Below are 18,542 nucleotides of genomic sequence, written 5' to 3' on the forward strand. Positions count from 1 at the left end.
CACCACACCCCTCGTATTTCTGTGGTACTCCATTCCAAGATATAGATCATTTTAGCTTTTTTTAGATTCATAGTATATGTATTCTTTTTTTGCTATGTATATGTTAGATATAATGTACTCCCTCCATTCTAAAAAAACAAGTCATCTTAGAAATTCTAGGATAAATTAACAAGAAAGTAAAATGATCATCTTTGCCCCTATTTATTATTTATATTTGGCACTAATGATTTTTGCATGCACATGCACTTTCTAAATAGGGTAGGATAACTTTTTTTTGGGACAAATTTTGAATCCTAAGGTTACTAATTTTTTGGGACAAATTTTGAATCCTAGGGTGATTTGTTTTTTGGGAGGAGGGAGTATGTCTAGATGCATAACAAAATATATGAACCTAATAGTCCCAATGACCTAGATTTTGGAATGGAGAGAGTAGTTTTTTCACCACATATTTGCAGCACTGTGCAGAACCAAAGTTGTTAGCTCTTGCTCTCAGTTTCTTTTTCTTCCCTTAACACAATCCATTACAAATATCTAATGGAATATGTTAAAATGACTGGAATTTCTGTACAGGCCTTACAGATTACCCACGCTGTGCACTTAAAACGCTCGGTAACTTTCTTTGTTTGCCTGTTGGTGCTTCACCTATGGGTATTTGATATTTCCAGGAATAGAAGTGGACATGTTGGATTTGATATTCCCTCAGTTTGCCACAATCATATTACAACTATAACAATAATAACAATGGACCCAATTCACGCATAATCTGGGCTTTGTTCAGTTAGTGTCAACTTTTTCGCACCTGAGCTAGGATATGCAGTTCATGTTTTAAGTTCTTAATCCCATCTGTAGTTACGGTATACATTAACTACCTATCACGCTTTGCCACAATTCCCATTTCCCAAACTGCACCAAGTGAGCACTTCTGAAACACCAAGTTCTTAATCCCACACTACATGCATTCTGAAATAACTTGACTAGCAACGGGAGTTTGTACATCTAAAAGTGATAGCGCCGCACATAGCTAGCAACAGGGTTATCTGCTCTTAATGACACATGCACATCAGTGTTATTTTGAAAGGACACGCCAAACATTTCAAACCAGTTGTTACATGATGCATATCCAGCGGAAGCGTGAACAAGTGGACGGCCTCGGCCCAGCGATAGCTTCCGGTGAACGTTGTGCAACTTCCAATACAAACCTGCGTGCCTTCCTTTTCTGGACCTCTCAATGGTGGTCCCCGGAGCACTGATGAGTTACAATCATGCTTCGGTTACACCATAAAAACTGTTTACATCGAGCACGTGATAGCGCACGTGATATGTCATTAGAGCAATACAAGCGCCGTCGTTGAGGGACCGGACTTCGATAGCGCCAAACTAACCACACAATAATTGCCCGCACGAGATAAGAAAGAAACACCGAAGAAATCTGCAGCAAGAGCAGCAACACCTAGTGTCATGTTTGCACAAGGGGAACGAAAATCCCTAGACACGTGATCCACTACAGTCAAGAACAGCCTGCTCATGCCAAACTCCATCCAAGTTGGCCTGCCATAGCTTAACCATGCCATCACCTCCGGTGGATGCGAGTGTCATACCGCCCATGTCCCATTCCAGCTGCCACACCTAATATGGTTCAGTGCAAGATGCAAGTGTAAACAGTCACCAAAATGCAGCTTAGCATGCCAGGAAACAGACTCAGACAAATCCAACTGGAAGTACTAGAGCATATGTCTTATTTATAACTTCATGAAGCATGCTATTTTCCTTATTACTAAATATTTCAATTCTTGAACATGTGGGGTCTGGAACTACCAGTACCAAGTTCTCCAGAAAGCCCATAATGTTCCATAAATAATTTTGTGTCAACATAAAGGACAGGTTTCAATCTTATACCTCGCCATCGTGACCAGAAAGTAAAGCAACATTCTCTGTCGAAGGTCTGCCATCAGAGTTGGTGTTCAAACCTATATGCCAGATTGCAATTCCTTTGGTGGTTGCAACTGCAATAATCTCATATGGTCTGAATAGAGTACACCAAAGGAATTAGCAGCATATCAGTACTGTCAAAAAAGGGTAACTGCTATACTGAGACAGATATTTAAGAAACAGTTGGCTCTCATGCTCTAGTATGATCAATCAAATCCTGATTTAGTTGTCAGTAGGGACAGCTCCAATTGCCAAACCTTCTAAATCCCATAAAACCATCAAGCAGCCTGATCTGACCTTTAACTATTCTCCCTGATTGCCAGGTAATATCAGGGAGCAGAGGATGATGTTTGGCAGAACTGACTGAATGGACAAAACATAAGGCAGAAACTTAACATCAAAGTGTGCAAAACAGGGTCTGGAAAAGAAATGGTTGACCAAGAGAACATGTATCGCGCGTTTGGCAAACAATGGAAGAGGCATAGGAATGGGAGGTGGGAGTCAGTGGGGGGATAAAGTATGGAGCTTAGTTTTTTAGTCAAGTTTCTTTGCTTGGCATATGATGGAAATTAAGATAGGGTTTTCAAAGAGTCCTTTTCCTCTGATTGGTTGGTGGATTTGGGCGTGAAATTGTAACTGAAGTCATCATGAACAGTGCTGATGCCTCCATCTTCCACTTAAAGAACAATTCGTATCTAATTAACATCCCTCCCCTTGGTTTTAGAAGGGTTGGAGTTGAGCTCTCAAATTCCGTTCCCCATTCCACTTATTCCCACATTTCCACTAACCAAGAGAATTCCCCAACCCTAGACTCCCTTTCTGCGTTTTCAAGGCATCGCCTAGGCGACAAGGCGGTGGTGGCTCGCCTTGCCTAAGGTGTCGCCTTAGTCCGCCTTAGCCCGCGTAGGCATCGCCTAGGCGATAAGGCGGTGGTGGCTCACCTTACCTCGCCTTACGCTTTAAAAACATAGCTCCCATTCCTTTCTAAGAGTTTCTATTATCAAATGTACCTGTAAGGTACTGATCTTATATTTACAAAGTAGTCAAGTAGTGTAGATGTATCAGTCAGATTTCATTTGTCTATTCATGCCCACAATTTGTTACAAAGCAATCTTGCACTAGAAAATAATGAAATTCATGGGTGTTCCCACATAAAATAATCACCTCACCAAAATGTTCTATTAAGAAATGACTTATTGAGCATAGCAGGCTAGCAACCAAATGATGCTAATAACAGAAACGACCAATGAAAAAACGTTCAGAATGCAATATGATTGCAGCATAAAACCATGTAATGCTTGTTTGCAAGAATAACCTGCCAATGTTAGGAGCCCATGCTACAGCACACACTCTATCTCCCTTATCCTCGGGTAAACCGAGCTCAACAAGTGGAAGCCAGCGCTGATGAGCTTCTTCAAACTCCCAAATCTGTTCATGCTCCGGTATATTAGAATCTAGGTGGAGACACCAAACAGTTCATCCACTGATGAAAGAAATCATAATGTGACGGTACATTAACCATAAAGCCAGAACAACATCATGCAAGGTACCAGAACAGGACTTCTATGGAGTATATTCAAAGCAATCTCCCCATTTACAGTTCTTTCTTAGTTGCCTCCTGTAACGACCCAACCCAGGAAAACAGCTCATGCCCACTGAGTGGACCACACCTACACGGCAACCTGCTTATGCTCTTGTTAACCCAAGGTTGCAATGCTTCCTAGAGTTGGCTATTTAAGTTACCTCATCCCACTCTCAACTTCTCATTTGGGACTATTCTTGAGCTACCATGCCTCATGCACGGTACTCCAATTGTGGCCCAACCGACCCATGGGCTGGATATTACACCTCCAAGTGTAGAAACAATATAAGACACTGACATTAGATTGTTAATTCTTTTATATAATTACAAAAGCTGATTTTGGGCATATAAATGAAGCTTTAATAAAATAATGAGTTGCAGTCTAGACAGTAACTATTTTCTGTTTAAATTATTCTATTCGAGCAGATTTTCATTTAAGAATCTCATCACAGAGAACAACTGTGATAGGAACTTAAGATGTTGTGCAGTTAGGGTATTGAAGAAGCTTCTACAGGGTAAACAAAAGGGGAAAGAAACAAAGGTTAATCAAATTTCACAAACCTTACAAGAGTTGAAATGAGGAGAATCTGAATTGAAGCCAATTGCAAAACTAGCTTGTTGGCTTACACTTCTTCTTGGATTCCATGCTATTGATGCAGAAGTGCATGCAGGTTTTCCAAATCTAGAGACTGGATCCATCACATTTTGGAAATCTGCCTACAAGAATGCAAGCAATCAAATTATTAGTTTATTTTGCTAACCAAGATCATATGCTAACTATAGCAGATTGAATCGTAAAGCAATTTGGTTTGTAAATCAAAAGTAAAAAACAAATTAATTTAGAACTTTGAAAAAGGGTGAATAATAGCTAGATAAACCTGAAGTTGCCACTTGTCCAATTCCAAGGAATCCAAGAGCTCAAAGATCTTGATTTGGCCATCTGAGTATGTAGTAACCTATAAAGACAAATAAGGGTTACTAACAGTAATATGAGGGGCACAGACAACATATTATGAGTCAAAATTAATGTAAAAGATTAACAGAATGCATTAGATCTGAGTGTTTGTATATATGCTTGTGCCTTGTTCTAGTCTGGGAAGTGGGGAGATAGTGCTCTCTACAACCATCCACTCTATGGGTGTTCCGGTTGTGCGGATGTGCCATGGAAATCAAGTATATGCAAAATTCTGCTAAATAATAAATACAGCAACATAAAAGAACAATATGTACCACATAGCAAGAAATTATGAATGGGGGTACCAATGTAAAATAACTACATCAGATGTTAGAACTCACCATTTTCAGACTTCCTAGATGTAATCCGAAATGTACATTTAGTATGCGACAGTTGCCACCCTCAAAGACTTTACGCTTTCTCCAGGCTGGAAGTTGATCGTCTGTAGGCAGAAACTTTACGAGTAAGGGCTTTGGCATATTCTATTCCAGTGATAAATCGATGGATGCATTAATGCAATACAAGATAGCAAGGAATATTAATAAAAAATGATTTTAATTCAATTCAAGGTTGAATGAATAATTCAAACATGTTACATAACACAACACTTTTGAGACTGAGTACACACTTCTGCAAGCAGAGATTTGTAAAACCCATACTTTTAGAAAACTTGGAAAGTGATATGGTTATTGAGAGAAAAGGAGTAAAGCATATTTTTAGTTGTTTGTTGAATTATGGAGCTAAATTACAAAACCCAGGATGCAAACAGGCCTTGAAGTAATCTGAGGATCGGTTTTGGCAATCCAACCACCATATCCTAGTAAAATAATACTGTTGTGGCCCTACAAGTAATGCTGTTAATTAGTCCATATATCCAAATATTCATGATTAAAAACTTGACCTGAGGGGGGTATGACAGCTCCCGGGCATTGACTAAGAAGAAGACTTTCAGGCCAAGAAAACCCCCGAACCCGTGCCCCACCCTTACACAGGGTGCCGTTTCCTGTACGGCAACCCGTGTGAGAGCGGGCCGGGACCTATTTTCCATGTGGTTTGGCGTGTAGGCAGGCGAGGGGATTTTTTTAAACCCCAGGCCTGGTTATTAAAACGTCGTGAAAACGTCGTGAAAACGTCGTTTACATGATTAAACGTTGGAGGATTTTGAAACGCTTGAACGTTTTGCCAAAATCACGTAAAACGACGTTTTATGACGTTTAAACGTTCGTTTTAGGCGTTTTGGCGTTTTATCTCGTGAAATTCGGTTAAATGACGCTTGCATGGTCGTTTTATCTCGTGAAATTAGGGTGCTTGTGGACTTGTCATTCTACTATTCTATTTTGTTGTTTGCTTGATTGCTTTGGTTGTGAACATGTTATTTTGGAACTATTATTATGTGAACCTACATTGGTTGTTTGGTATTTAATTAGTTGTTTGGTATTAAACTTTGTATATTATGTGAATTGATTATTTATATTGATATTTTTCTATATTATTTGTCACGACGTTTAAATGTTCGTTTAAACGTTTACAAGACGAAATCTGCTCTCCAACGTTTCAACGTTTTATCGTGCTAATAACCTGGACCCCAGCCTAAAATTTGCTCCCATCAGGAGTCGAACTCAGGACATGAGGAGTGCTACGAGGCCACCTAACCAATCCGGCTAGCCACCATTTGCAAATATTTAGAGTTTCTACGGTCAAACTAAGTTCATGAGCTGACTATGCATTATAGAGAGGTAAGTTATAAAAATTAAGTGATTTATTTCAAAAAAATAATAAAATTTAACCGATTGCTAAGCAAATCCCATATTAGTCTGGATCAATGCACACAAGGTACTGCCTAATATTTTGATACAAAAAAATAATAAAATTTGCAAATCTCTCTGTCATGAATATTGGGTACTGTTTAATATTCCAATAATAAAAAAATTAATAGCAACACAAATATATGCTCCACGAAAGTACGAAATAATTGCAGATAAAGAACATCATACATGAAACCTGAAAAAAGGATAAAAAGTAACTGACCTTCAGCAACCTCCTCCCACAAAGACAGTGTCCCATCAGCACAAGCACAAGCTACAGCATCCCCATACTCCGGAGGAAGCCAGACAACATTCACAATGGCCTGCTCATGGGCCTGAACCAACACCAACAAGGTCACACACCAGAACACACGAACTGGTTAGAACCAAAAGAACAATTGAGTTTAACAAAGTAAACATGGAATATCATGGATAAATCAGGTATCGCCTGGTCATTGTGTTATCTAGACCCCTAAAGCGCTGCATATCCACCATAATTTACATGACAAACCCCAGGTAGATGACTAAATGTTAGATACCCAAACTCTTGACTCACCAAAAAAAGAAAAATAAGTGAATAAATAAGGCACTTTGCTGATTGCAAACTAATAGCAAAACCCAGAGAAGGAACTTGGTAATTTAACCAATAAATGCACCCTACCTATCATCCTATGAAAGAAGAACGTAATGCTAAGCAGCAAAAATCACTGAGCACGCACTAGGAAGCAAAAAAGCTCAGAGCACGGCAGCACGCACTAGAGGCAGCCAACCTCTTAGCAGCTTGTAACCTGTTACCGCACCAGCGCTCGAGCGGAAGCTACCGTCCGAGAAGGGGGCAGTCGCCTTCATGTGGGGTTTAGGGTTTTGGGGGGAAGGAGGAGGAGGAGGAGCGACGCGGAACTGACCTGCCACTTGGAGGAGGGGGACGGGTGCGAGTCGTAGACGGAGACGGAGCCGTCGACGGCGCCGGAGGCGAGGCGGCGGCCACAGTGGTTCCAGCCGCAGCATGCCGCGCCGGGACCCAGCTCCGCCACCCGCCGCTCCGCCATTCCCCCGCTTGGTGCCCTCTGGTGATGTCGCGGCGGCGGCGGCGAATGTCTGCTCGGAATTGGGTTGCGCCGGGCCCGGATTGGCGTTCGGGCAAATGATGCGAGTGAGATTGCTCGGACGTTGTTTCTGGGCTTATTGGGCTTGTGTTTGTGGACTGGGGATTGTCAGAAGGCCTGAAATGAAGGCCCAGTATGAATAAGATATGTGTTAATCACCTCGTACGGGAAAGCGAAGGCCCTCGCCCCTGCCCTGTTGTATTCGCATCGGGCGGGGCCGCAGGGCATGCACGGCACGGACTCGGCGGCCGAGACCCGCACGGAAACTGGGTCAGGCTACACGTATCTCTACCTATGAATCACGGCCAATTCCGAAGCCATGAAAGCAGGCCCCGATCATTTTATAAAAAAAACTCTTCGATTTAAGAGAAATCAACCCGCGGATCGAGTTTCTCTCTCAGAAAATTTTACGAAAAAATTCTCAGTTTTTCTCGAAATCAACCCGCAGTCCAGCAGTGCTGATTGAAGAAAATTTGCAAATAAAACCTTAAGTTTTTATAAAATCAACCCGCCGTGCTTATTCTCTCTCAGGTTTTTTTTTCAAAAAAACTCTCAGATTTTAATTGAATCAAACCACAACCTGTTTCATCCATTACTTCCACACGAGCAACATTATACGTACAATTTAAACACCAAAACGTGTTGGAATCAAAAGTTGCTCAACATAAAATTTAATCAAGAATTAAAAAACTACAACTTCATTATAGAGCAAATTTTAAAATTCAAAATGCTTTCACAATTCATTTAAACAAACATTTACATGCGACCCATTGCACCTATAATTTTGACACCTAAATATCTTTAAATAAAAAGTGATCAATACAAAAGTTGCTTAAAAATTCAAAATCTACAACTTCACTGTATAGCAAAGTTTTTTAAATTCAAAGCATTTTCATAATTCGTTTAACATAATATTTTAATTTACTAAAAATATAATATCGTATCACCGTTCTTCTATAGCTTCTCATGCTACCTCCATAATAACATGTCATATTTAGTACAACCACCGTTCTCTTATAAAAAAATGCGCTATGAATTGCAATCTAATTTCGCAAATACATTAAGTACACGACTAATTGTGCTCCAACCTCCTTAATAAATTATCTAACCCATCTTTCACCACAATTATTTCTATAATCCATTCAACATAGCATATTATTTTGTTAAAAAAAATATTGTACTACCTTTTTGACGGTTCCTCATGCGATCTCCACAATAATATGATATATTTTAATATATCTACAACTTTCTTAAAAACATCACATATATTAATTATCACATAATTTCACAAACTACATTAAGTATCCGACTAATTGTGCTCCGCGCCACCACCCTCCGTAATAAATTATTTTACCCTTTCTTTCACCATAATAAATACAGCAACAAATGTCATACATACTATAGTACTTAAATATTAACGTCACGACAATTGAATGCTCAAATCATACCAATTGCAGCAGCGGACTGCAGACCATGACATCTATGCGAAAATAATGGAATAGTGGATTCAACTTAACTACGTTGCTTTAAAAAAATTATACATTTGGCTGTACATAACCACCACATGCATAAACTAAAATCCGCATCAACTACCGTACTACAACGCGGGATATAGGTCCACGCGGCTGTGGCAGAACCGCCCGACGTAAACCGGCTTAAGTGCGCTAACCATCGTTGCAAAGGCAATTAGGTTTAACTCGCACAGCAGACGGAGCACATTGGAGGTCCGTCAGGTAAATTCCCGATAAAACCACTTAAACCTGGATCGAACAAAGCAGCATAACTCACGCGAAGGCGAGTCCAGAGATTACAACACCTCACAATATATTACACCACAGAGTTTAACATAATAGTAGAATTACAAACCAAGTTCCTAATTTAACAAAGTACTTTTCGCAAAGCCAACATAAAAGGAAAACTCCAGAGTTCTTTATTGCAGCGGATACCATACACGATATCTACCGACGATATGGGTGTCACGATGAAGTCCGATTCGTGACATCACTCGTTCTTGTCATCGTTGGCCGGGGACGTTTCCCACTCCACGGACCAACCAGGCGGGAGAGTGCAAGGCCAGGTCAGACTGGCAAACATGTCCTCCAAAGTATCTCCTGAAACAAAATTGAGCCACAAGCAAGACTGAGTATACTAATACTCAGCAAGACTTACCCGACTAAGGGTATACTTAGCCCTTTATCTAGACATGCAAGGCCTTTGGCTTGAGGGGTTTGTTTTGCCGAACAGCAATAGAGTGTAGGTTCTTACTTTTAATTTTAGCTTCAAGGTTCTAGTTCAATTAACCATTCTAAGTGAGCATCTATCCAATAACATACATGGTGAATAATATTTATCTTTCATCAATCAACCATATTCATCATCATCATCAAGTTCCACTTCTTACTCTATGTGGTAAAAGGGTTAAGCAGTCCCAATATCCGTGAGAGGCGGATGATTCGAATCGAATTTGTTAACCTTGCAAGGCAGACCTAAACACACATCACGTGGTTACTCCCAGAGTCACACGTGCAACATTTCTCCTTTCTTTCCGGGTTGTGGATCAGGGTCACCGTCCTCGACTACAGAGTACGACGACTCTGCACCCGCATGTGCGCGCATGAGAAACGACGTTCAAAGAAGGTGAAAGTAAAGTCCACTTGCCGGGCCAATCAGGTACTTATGCTTACCGATTACCATATTTCTCGGCATGTGGTTAGTACGTTCAAACGCTTAACCACCACTACCACACACTGCGGCCTTATCAATTTTTACTAAACAGACGGGGCATCACAAGTACCACAGCCCCGCCCGTAGGCCTTATAGTTGCAGCAGGTAGTAAACAACCAACTCCTATAATTCTCGCGAGTGACAGGAAATCACTCGACTTCTACCGAACAATTAGCATAGCCAACTAGCGGGCGGGCGGCGGGCGGCACGCGGCCGGCGGCCTCTGCTCGGCCGGGCAGAACAGGGGAGGGAGAGGGAACAGAGAGAGTAGAGAGAGAGGGTTTTGACTAATTCAAATTCGAATTCTTCTCAAAAAATTCTTTTGAAACATAGAAAACTTTGAATACGAAAGTTGTAGAGAATTTAAAAGCCTACAACTTTTATTTCAGGAAAAAGTTTATCCGAGCAATGATTTAAAAGTTATTTTAAATTTTCGAAAACTATGATTCAAATGACTTGTCATTTCATGTGATTTTTGTCACTTTTACCACTAGAGTTCAACTAGACATTTATTAATCGTTTCATGGTGAACATGTCTATTCATTTTCATAAGCCTATTTGCATTGGTGTGAAAGTTATTTTGAGGTTCCTGACCTAGGCACACATACACATATTCACACATGCATTTGTTTCGACGTTTCTTGGTTAAGGTACATGATTTGGTGCTAATGACCCTGGTTTAGCTAATGAAACACCTGGGGTGCTACAGCGGCAAGGCCGTGTTATTACTACTACAATAGCAACAATATACGTATAATTCAATCATTATTCTTCTATGGCTTCTCATGCTACCTCCACAATAACGCATCATATTTAAATGTAACCACTACTTCCTAAAAAAATGACACATCTACTGATCACAACATGTTTTCGCAGATACATTAAGTATCAGACTAATTGTGCTCCGCCCTCCCTAATAAACTATCTTATCCCTTCTTTCACCACAAAAAAAATCGATACGCAAAATAATATTCAAAGTTTCATACAATACAAATAAAAGTTAAAAATCAGGTCGTCCCAGATTGTTCCCAATAGTTACATAGCCTTTTAAATTTGCAAAACATAGCTTACCCTAATACTATCACACGGCATCCACTGGACTAGCTCAAACTGGTGCACCAACGGTGCGCCCCAGTTTCTAGTATTCGATGGAAACCGAGTCGTACTTCGCAGGAGTAGCCCAACAGCCCCTCGACCTCCATATATATACGCGTACCCGCACCTCTCTCCTCTCAATAACTCAAGTCGCAACAGCGAATCCGCGCCTTTCGATCCGCCGCAATCGCTCGATGCGATATCGCCTCGCCGGCCGAGATGGTGCTCGCGCAGCTGGGCGGGAGCATCGCCCGCGCGCTGGCGCGGATGAAGGGCGCGACTGTCACAACCCAGAAAAAAAAGAGAAAAGAAAATAAAAAACCCGCCGGGCCTCACATGTCAGCCGCCCTTCTCCTTCCCCTGCTCTGCTCGGTGCCGCGCGTCGTCGCCGCCGATCAACTCCGGGCCACGCGCCAGCCATCCCCGGCTTCCGTGCCAACCCCTCCCTCCTCTCATCGGCCTCTCCTTATCCGCGCATGACCGGCCCCCGCTCCCCCTCAAACCCTAGCCCGCTCCCCTCCTCCATTGCCGCCGCCCCCCGAGCTCTGCTCGCCGCCCGCCGCCGCGATTCGCCCGCTCCGGTGAGCCGTGGCTCAATCCCTCGCGCGGGGAGCGTCTTCTCCCTTCCCTCATTCGATTTCGCTCCTCACCCGGCCTCCTTCCTTGCTGCACAGGGCCGCCGCCGTTTGCCTTCGCCCGCAGCCGCCTAGCGTCGTCGCGCCGCCTCCTCGTCGTCGCTCCTTGCCTGCGCCATCGCCGGTGAGACTCGCCGCCACCTCCTTCACCCCGTGCGCCCTCGCCCCGAGCCCCTCCAGCCTCGCCCCGCCGCGCCGCCGTCCGCCGGCGCCGCCGTGTCGAGAACGCCGCGCGTGTGGGCGCGCCCAGGCGCGGGGTCAAGGCAGGCCTTGGCCTTGACCCGGCCTGGTGGTGCCGCCCGGCCCCCTGGGCCCACCTGTCGGTGGCCGGGGTGGCTGCCCTCGGGTGCGCCTAGCTTTTAGCTAGGGTTTTATTAGGTTTCATATATCTGCAATCTTGCAAAATTTGTGGAAATTCATGTGTAGCTCCAAAAATTATGAAACTTGTTTTGTTGGATTTCTCTAGCTGAGATATACTTAGGAAAAATATTGTTGTGCATGTTACTTTGTTGTAGATTTATCTATAGTTTTATCTTGCAAAAGTGAGTTTAATGCTTATTTATTTGTATACTAGTCTAAAAATATCAAACAAAATTTTTTTAGACTCCTTGTGAGGAGTAGTTTTCATTGGTGCAACTTGTTCATATGGTTCCTTGCTGTTTATTAAAGTTTTAGTTTGTTTTCTTATACTTTGTCTGAAAATGGTTTATTCTAGAACTTCTTGCTGGAAAGTGATAAAATGGCAAAACCAGTTTTGTTAGCTTTGTTTTCATGCCTAGTATCTAAGATAATTTTCTTGGATTTGTTTAGTTTAGTTTGCATTTCTTTTCTGATTTATCTTGCTTAGAGTAGCTAAAAATTGATCTATTTATGGTTATTTATAGGAAATGCTTTTGCTGCAAAACCAAATTTCATGATTTCCTTGTTTGGTTCTCTGCATGCTCCAATTATTTCATGATTTATGCTTGTTGTTTAGTTTATTTCTTAATTCTTGCATCACATTCATGCATTTTAGTGACCGAACCATCGGAGGTCGAACCCGTGGAGCCCACCGAGTCCGTGGAGCCTGAACCCGGAATCCCGTTCGTGGTCGAGTCGGAAGTTAACCAAGGCAAGCAGCTAAGCATCCACTTTGCACCTATCTAATCTGATTTAGTATAGCTATTCCACTTGGGTATTGTTGGGCTATATTTGTAGTATGTATGTATTGCATTTTTTATGCCTATCTTTATGCATGATCCTTCCTTGATTTGTTATCCCTATTCTTGGCACTAGTTAGATAGTTAATTACTTAACTTGACTAGATGCTTAACTCTGCTTAGAATACTTCTTTTGCTCGCTAGACAGGAATGGTTTGGAGGATCACATTTACCATTTAACCTTGATCGCACTGGTTCGGATGGGTTGTTAAGAGTTTGGTAGTATCGAGATTCGAGCGGAATGGTAGGGCCTAGAGAATAAAGTCACATGGGCATAGTCCGCTTGGATTGATTAAGGACCGAGTGGATGCCATCGACCTTGAGCACCTTTCTGTGCTACCACATATCCAATATAATGGAACAGATAAGCCAATTACCTTCTTTGACTTGATCATTGATGTGCAGTCCTAGATACGTGGCTACAGGCTATGCAGAGAGGCTTAGTGTGTCCCCAGGTGGACCTTTGTGTAGGAAAGTTTAGAGATGTCTCTGGTGGAACTAAGTCTCTACTCGTAATCTAGGTGTGAGGTTCAATGATCGAGCCTTGTTGGGAACGATTGACGTGAGTACCCCCTTGCCCAGCGTGATCGGTTGGGTGAGTCGCATGGTCCTCGTGTCGTGTGGGTAAAGTAGTACACCCTTGCAAGGTTATAATCAATTCGAATTGCCGCGCTCTCGGATATGAGCAAGCTCTTGGTTTGCCGAATTCCTCTTAGAGAGTTCCGGTATTGTCGGCTTTGGAATCATGTCTTGTCAATGATCTGTTGTTTATTATGTTACTCTTTTAATCAACTAAAATTATTTGGGGGTTTCGGGCAACACTAATTAATTTTGCTAGGAGATATTCTAGGAAGCTCATGCTTATGCAATAATTACTTAACCTTAAAGCCTGTACTTGAGCCATTGCATGATCCTTGTTTATGTAATCGCGTAAGTCTTGCGAGTACCTTTTGTATTCAGGTTGCTTTCTAAACCTAGTTGCAGGTGAGCCCGAAGTGGTGTTCGGCCACTTCTACCCCGCTGGTCCAAATGCGGGGGAAGAGTAGGTCGTGGTGGCTGTAATGATGTCCTTGAGCAAGGCGTCATTACTTTAGTAAGTCCTTATCGTAATCGAGCTTCGCGAGAGCATGTAAAGGCAATAAACTTTATGTTTCTGTTTAATATGACTTTCGTGAGCCCAAGGCTTGTAAGTGAAGTTTGAAACACACCTATATTGAACTTGTAATATTAAGTGTGTAAAACTGCTCTTTGTGGATTATTGGCGATGTATTCGATTGTAAACGGTACGTGCATATGCTGATCCTGGGCGTATGTTGGAGCACATACCGGGACTACCAGATTTGATATTATTTTGGATGAATGACGTGTCGGTTATTCGTGTCTCTAGATGTGGGATAACATGCGGCACGCTCTCCGGCAAGCACGTGTTAACTCTCATCTGGGTGATAATGGCCGGCGGTTCGTTTAAAATAGTATCAAATTGGGCGGTTCTCACAGCGACCGTCGTGGACGAGAAGGTGCTCGCGGACTGCCTCAACGAGCTCTCGCAGGCCTGCAGGCCGACGTCCACTTCGAGATGGTGCACGACGTCAAAGCCAGCATCAAGAGCATCGTCAACCTCGACGCGCTCGCCGCGGGCACCGACAAGCGCCGCATCATACACAAGGTACGTTGCATATATATACCCGATCGAGAACAACCCCTCGCTGGCCCTAAGCCTCTACTCCGGGGGGCTAATAACTACTAATAGAGCAGGAACATACGGAGGCTGCTCTCTCTCTCTCTCTCTCTCTCAGCTGTCGTCGGTGAGCTATGCAGAATGCTGGATCCAGGGAAGCCGGCCTTCACCCCCAGCAAAGGGAAGCCCAGCGTGGTCATGTTCATCGGCTTGGAGGGTCAGTATCATCCACTTGGCCAATCGCTTGCTCCGTTCTACCTCTTGTATCTCTTGTCTCATGAATTACTTTCTTACGTGTGAAGTTTGGATACATGAAAACGATACAAGAGTAGATTTGTCAAGAGATGTTGTTTGTATATGCTCTTGCTATGTTTTATCAATACTTTGCAGAAAAATAGTAGTCAAGTTTATATGTTGGCTGTTCTTTAGATGTTTAAAACGTCATTGTTTTTGTTTATCAGTTTTTCGTGTTCTTTCTTATGACGTAATATTGATGTTTCTTTTTAACAAAAAATTGATCAACTTTTCAACACTGTAGATTTTGGAAAAACCACTGTTTGTACAAAATATGCAGATTATTATCGGTGGAAAGGGTTTAATCCAGCACTTGATTGTGCAGATACATTTCGAGCTGTTGCTTTTGATTAGTTGAAACAAAATGTAGCAAAAGCCAAGATACCCTTATACGGAAGGTGCTTAATGTCTTCCAAATATTTTTTTTATTATTAATATAAAAATCTGCACTCAAAATTTACAGAGATGAGCTATTCTGTTCTTGCAGCTACATCGAGTCAGATCCTGTGAAAATTATTGTTGAGGGTGTGGATAGATTCAGAAAAGAAAAGTGTGATCTCATTATTATAGATATAAGTGGACGTCACAAGCAAGAAGCTGCTCTATTTGAAGAAATGTGCCAAGTTTCAGAGGCTACGGTATTCCCAATTACATAATCTCCGTTATATTCGATGTGGACTTTTGCAACACCAATGAGAATTGAATCTCTTTTTTTCATATGCAGAAACCAAACCTAGTGGGTCCAGAGCCGTGTTATCAGAGCCGTGTTGACTATAGGACGTCAGTCTAGATAGTAATGGTCGTTAGCTAGCTTTGCTTTAACTACTATTAATGTTGTTCTTGCTTTTAATTAGTTAATTCTTATTCATTGGTCATTTATCTCATCCTTGTTGCTAATAATTGTTATTTAATATATCCTTGCACTGTTCATTTATACCTTATCATTATTCTATATCTATTTCTCCTTGTACTAACTTGTCTAATTGTACCACTTATAGATGGTTCTCACTAGAAGCATCGCCCGCAGCCTGCTTCCCGCTAACGCTAGCGCAGCCGTTCCTGCGCTAGCGTTCCTGCACCTGAGCTTGTAGCCGCACCTGTATCTGCACCTATAGCTGAGGAAGACCCTCAAGAGGAGGAACCTGAGGAGCTGATACTAGTAGAGGACTGGGATGAGGAAGATGATTAAGTTGAGGTACATGCTGACAAGATCCACCTTAAAGACCCACCTGTAGTTGAAGAGGTACCTGAAGCTGACGATGCACCTGAAGGTGAAGATGCGCCTACTAAAGCCGCAGAAGGTGAAGAGGAAGATCAAGCTGGACATGGAGGGGCACCTGGACCTGGAGCTATACCGCCACCGCCGCCACCGCCTCAGCCAGAGAAGTGGACCGTGAGGTTCCACCACCACCCAGGGGGCTGCTACTTCTCCAGGGCATTGCGTATGCTGTTCCACCGCCTGCACCTTCTAGTGGAGATCGACTACGTGGGCGCTCAGAGGACTCACCCGCGCTATCCAGAGGAGTGGATAGTGTCAGCTCGCATCCTCGCGCCAGACTACGAACATGGAGGGACCGTGGAGATCCCAACTGCGAAAGTAGCTCTGGCTGACAAGGCGTAGTCGTAGTCGATCTCCACTAGAAGGTGCAGGCGGTGGAACAGCATACGCAATGCCCTGAAGAACTAGCAGTCCCCTGGGTGGTGGTGGAACCTCACGATCCACTTCTCTGGCTGAGGCAGTGGCGGCGGCGGCGGCGGTACAGCTCCAGGTCCAAGTGCCCCTCCATGTCCATCTTGATCTTCCTCTTCACCTTCTGCGGCTTCAGCAGGCGCATCTTCAGCTTCAGGTGCATCGTCAGCTTCAGGTACCTCTTCAACTTCAGGTGGGTCTTCAAGGTGGATCTCGTCAGCATGTACCTCCTCAACTTTATCATCTTCCTTATCCCAGTCCTCTACTAGTACCAGCTCCTTAGGTTCCTCCTCTTGAGGGTCTTCCTCAGCTACAGGTGCAGGTACAGGTGCGGCTACAGGCTCAGGTGCAGGAACGACTGTGCTAGTGTCAGCGGGAAGCAGGCTGCGGGCGGCGCTTCTAGTGAGAACCATCTATAAGTGGATAGTTAGGCAAGTTAGTACAAAGAGAAATAGATATAGAATAATGATAAGATATAAATGAGCAGTGCAAGGATATAATAAATAATAATTATTAGCAACAAGGAGGAGATAAATGACCAACGAATAAGAATTAACTAATTAAAAGCAAGAACAACATTAATAGTAGTTAAAGCAAAGCTAGCTAACAACCATTACTATCTAGGCTGACGTCCTATAGTCAACACGGCTCTGGTACCACTTGGGCAGGTTAGCTATCCCTTTTTTTCATATGCAGTCAACACTAATGAGATGTTCCAGAATCTCCAGAATATGGGTCCTCTTGGACAGGTTAGCTATCCTTTTATTGATTTGATCTTGAATAAATTTGTTTGTTGTGTTATTGTAGTTAGCTTCAGAGTAAATTCTTTGTTAGCAAGGGGAAGATTTGAGCTGTCTATAGCTTAGCTGTAACATGTCATAAGCAAGAACTATACTAAGCACATACAAGATTTTAGTTCATTATAACATTTTAATCGTTCCTAACAATCTAATTCTATCTTGCAGCTTTTTTCTATGATACCTGGTCTTAGTGCCCAGTTTATTGAAAAAGAAAAGGAAAAGGAAGGTCAAGTAAAGATTAAGCGGTACATGACGATCATAGACTCCATGACTGAAAAAGGTGAGCTAATGCAAGACTTTCTGTTTAGGCAGGACATGTATCCCAGAACTTTTCTTGTGTACCTATAGAGCTTGACAACACGAACCCAAAATTGATGAACGAGTCGCGGATCAACCGTATCGCTCGAGGATCTGGCAGACTTGTCAAGGAAGTGGTGGACATGCTGGAGGAGCACAAGCGAATTGTCAAAATGTGGAGCAAATTGCCGTTTCAGAACATCAGGAGACCATTAACTAACAACCGTGACTCATTAAAGCCACTAGTCAATGCGCTTCCTCCAAATATGCTGAATCAGCTGGGTGGCCTAAATGGGCTGCACAATATGATGAAACAGATGGATTCTCAAAAAAGACGAGACAACCACATCACCTCTATTGAAGAATGCATCTTTCTCAAAATGATCACCTTATTGCGATGTATTTTCATTTTTTTTTGTATTATATGATTGTACATGTAATCGAGACTCACGTGCCCTCCCTTAGTATAGGAAGACTGGTCTTAGCATCTCTGGTTGTAGCAAATTTGACTTACGATAAACTTATACGTCAACAGCGTGTCCAATTCGAGGTTCTTGTCTTGAATAAGCAAAGTTCCACGCGTTGATCAAAAAATCTTTAGGAAAGCAATTACGCTTTGTGATTTGTGAATCCTTTTTTCATCTGAAACACTAACTGCACTGAATAAATAGATAAAGCTAGTACATGGTCCGTTACTTTCTCACTGAAAAATGGGTGATTATAGAAGGCACATATTTTTTTAAGGCCAGTTTC

General features: G+C 42.5%; 1 protein-coding gene and 1 pseudogene across 1 annotated transcript; one reads left to right on the plus strand and one right to left on the minus strand.

Annotated features, from left to right (window-relative positions):
- Positions 1-1,066: 1,066 nt before the first annotated feature.
- LOC120707442 (protein SEH1-like) lies at positions 1,067-7,391 on the minus strand. Its single transcript, XM_039992348.1, has 8 exons — positions 7,177-7,391; positions 6,495-6,606; positions 4,808-4,908; positions 4,390-4,467; positions 4,073-4,228; positions 3,245-3,357; positions 1,897-2,023; positions 1,067-1,626 (listed from the first exon to the last, which is right to left on the minus strand). Exons 1-8 carry the CDS (start codon positions 7,318-7,320, stop codon positions 1,486-1,488), a joined length of 972 nt encoding a protein of 323 aa, XP_039848282.1. The 5' UTR covers positions 7,321-7,391; the 3' UTR covers positions 1,067-1,485.
- Positions 7,392-11,415: 4,024 nt separating this feature from the next.
- LOC120709927 lies at positions 11,416-18,507 on the plus strand (annotated as a pseudogene).
- The last annotated feature ends 35 nt before the right edge of the window (positions 18,508-18,542 follow it).

This window comes from Panicum virgatum, chromosome 5K (genome assembly GCF_016808335.1).
Source record: "Panicum virgatum strain AP13 chromosome 5K, P.virgatum_v5, whole genome shotgun sequence".
Taxonomy (NCBI): Eukaryota; Viridiplantae; Streptophyta; class Magnoliopsida; order Poales; family Poaceae; genus Panicum; species Panicum virgatum.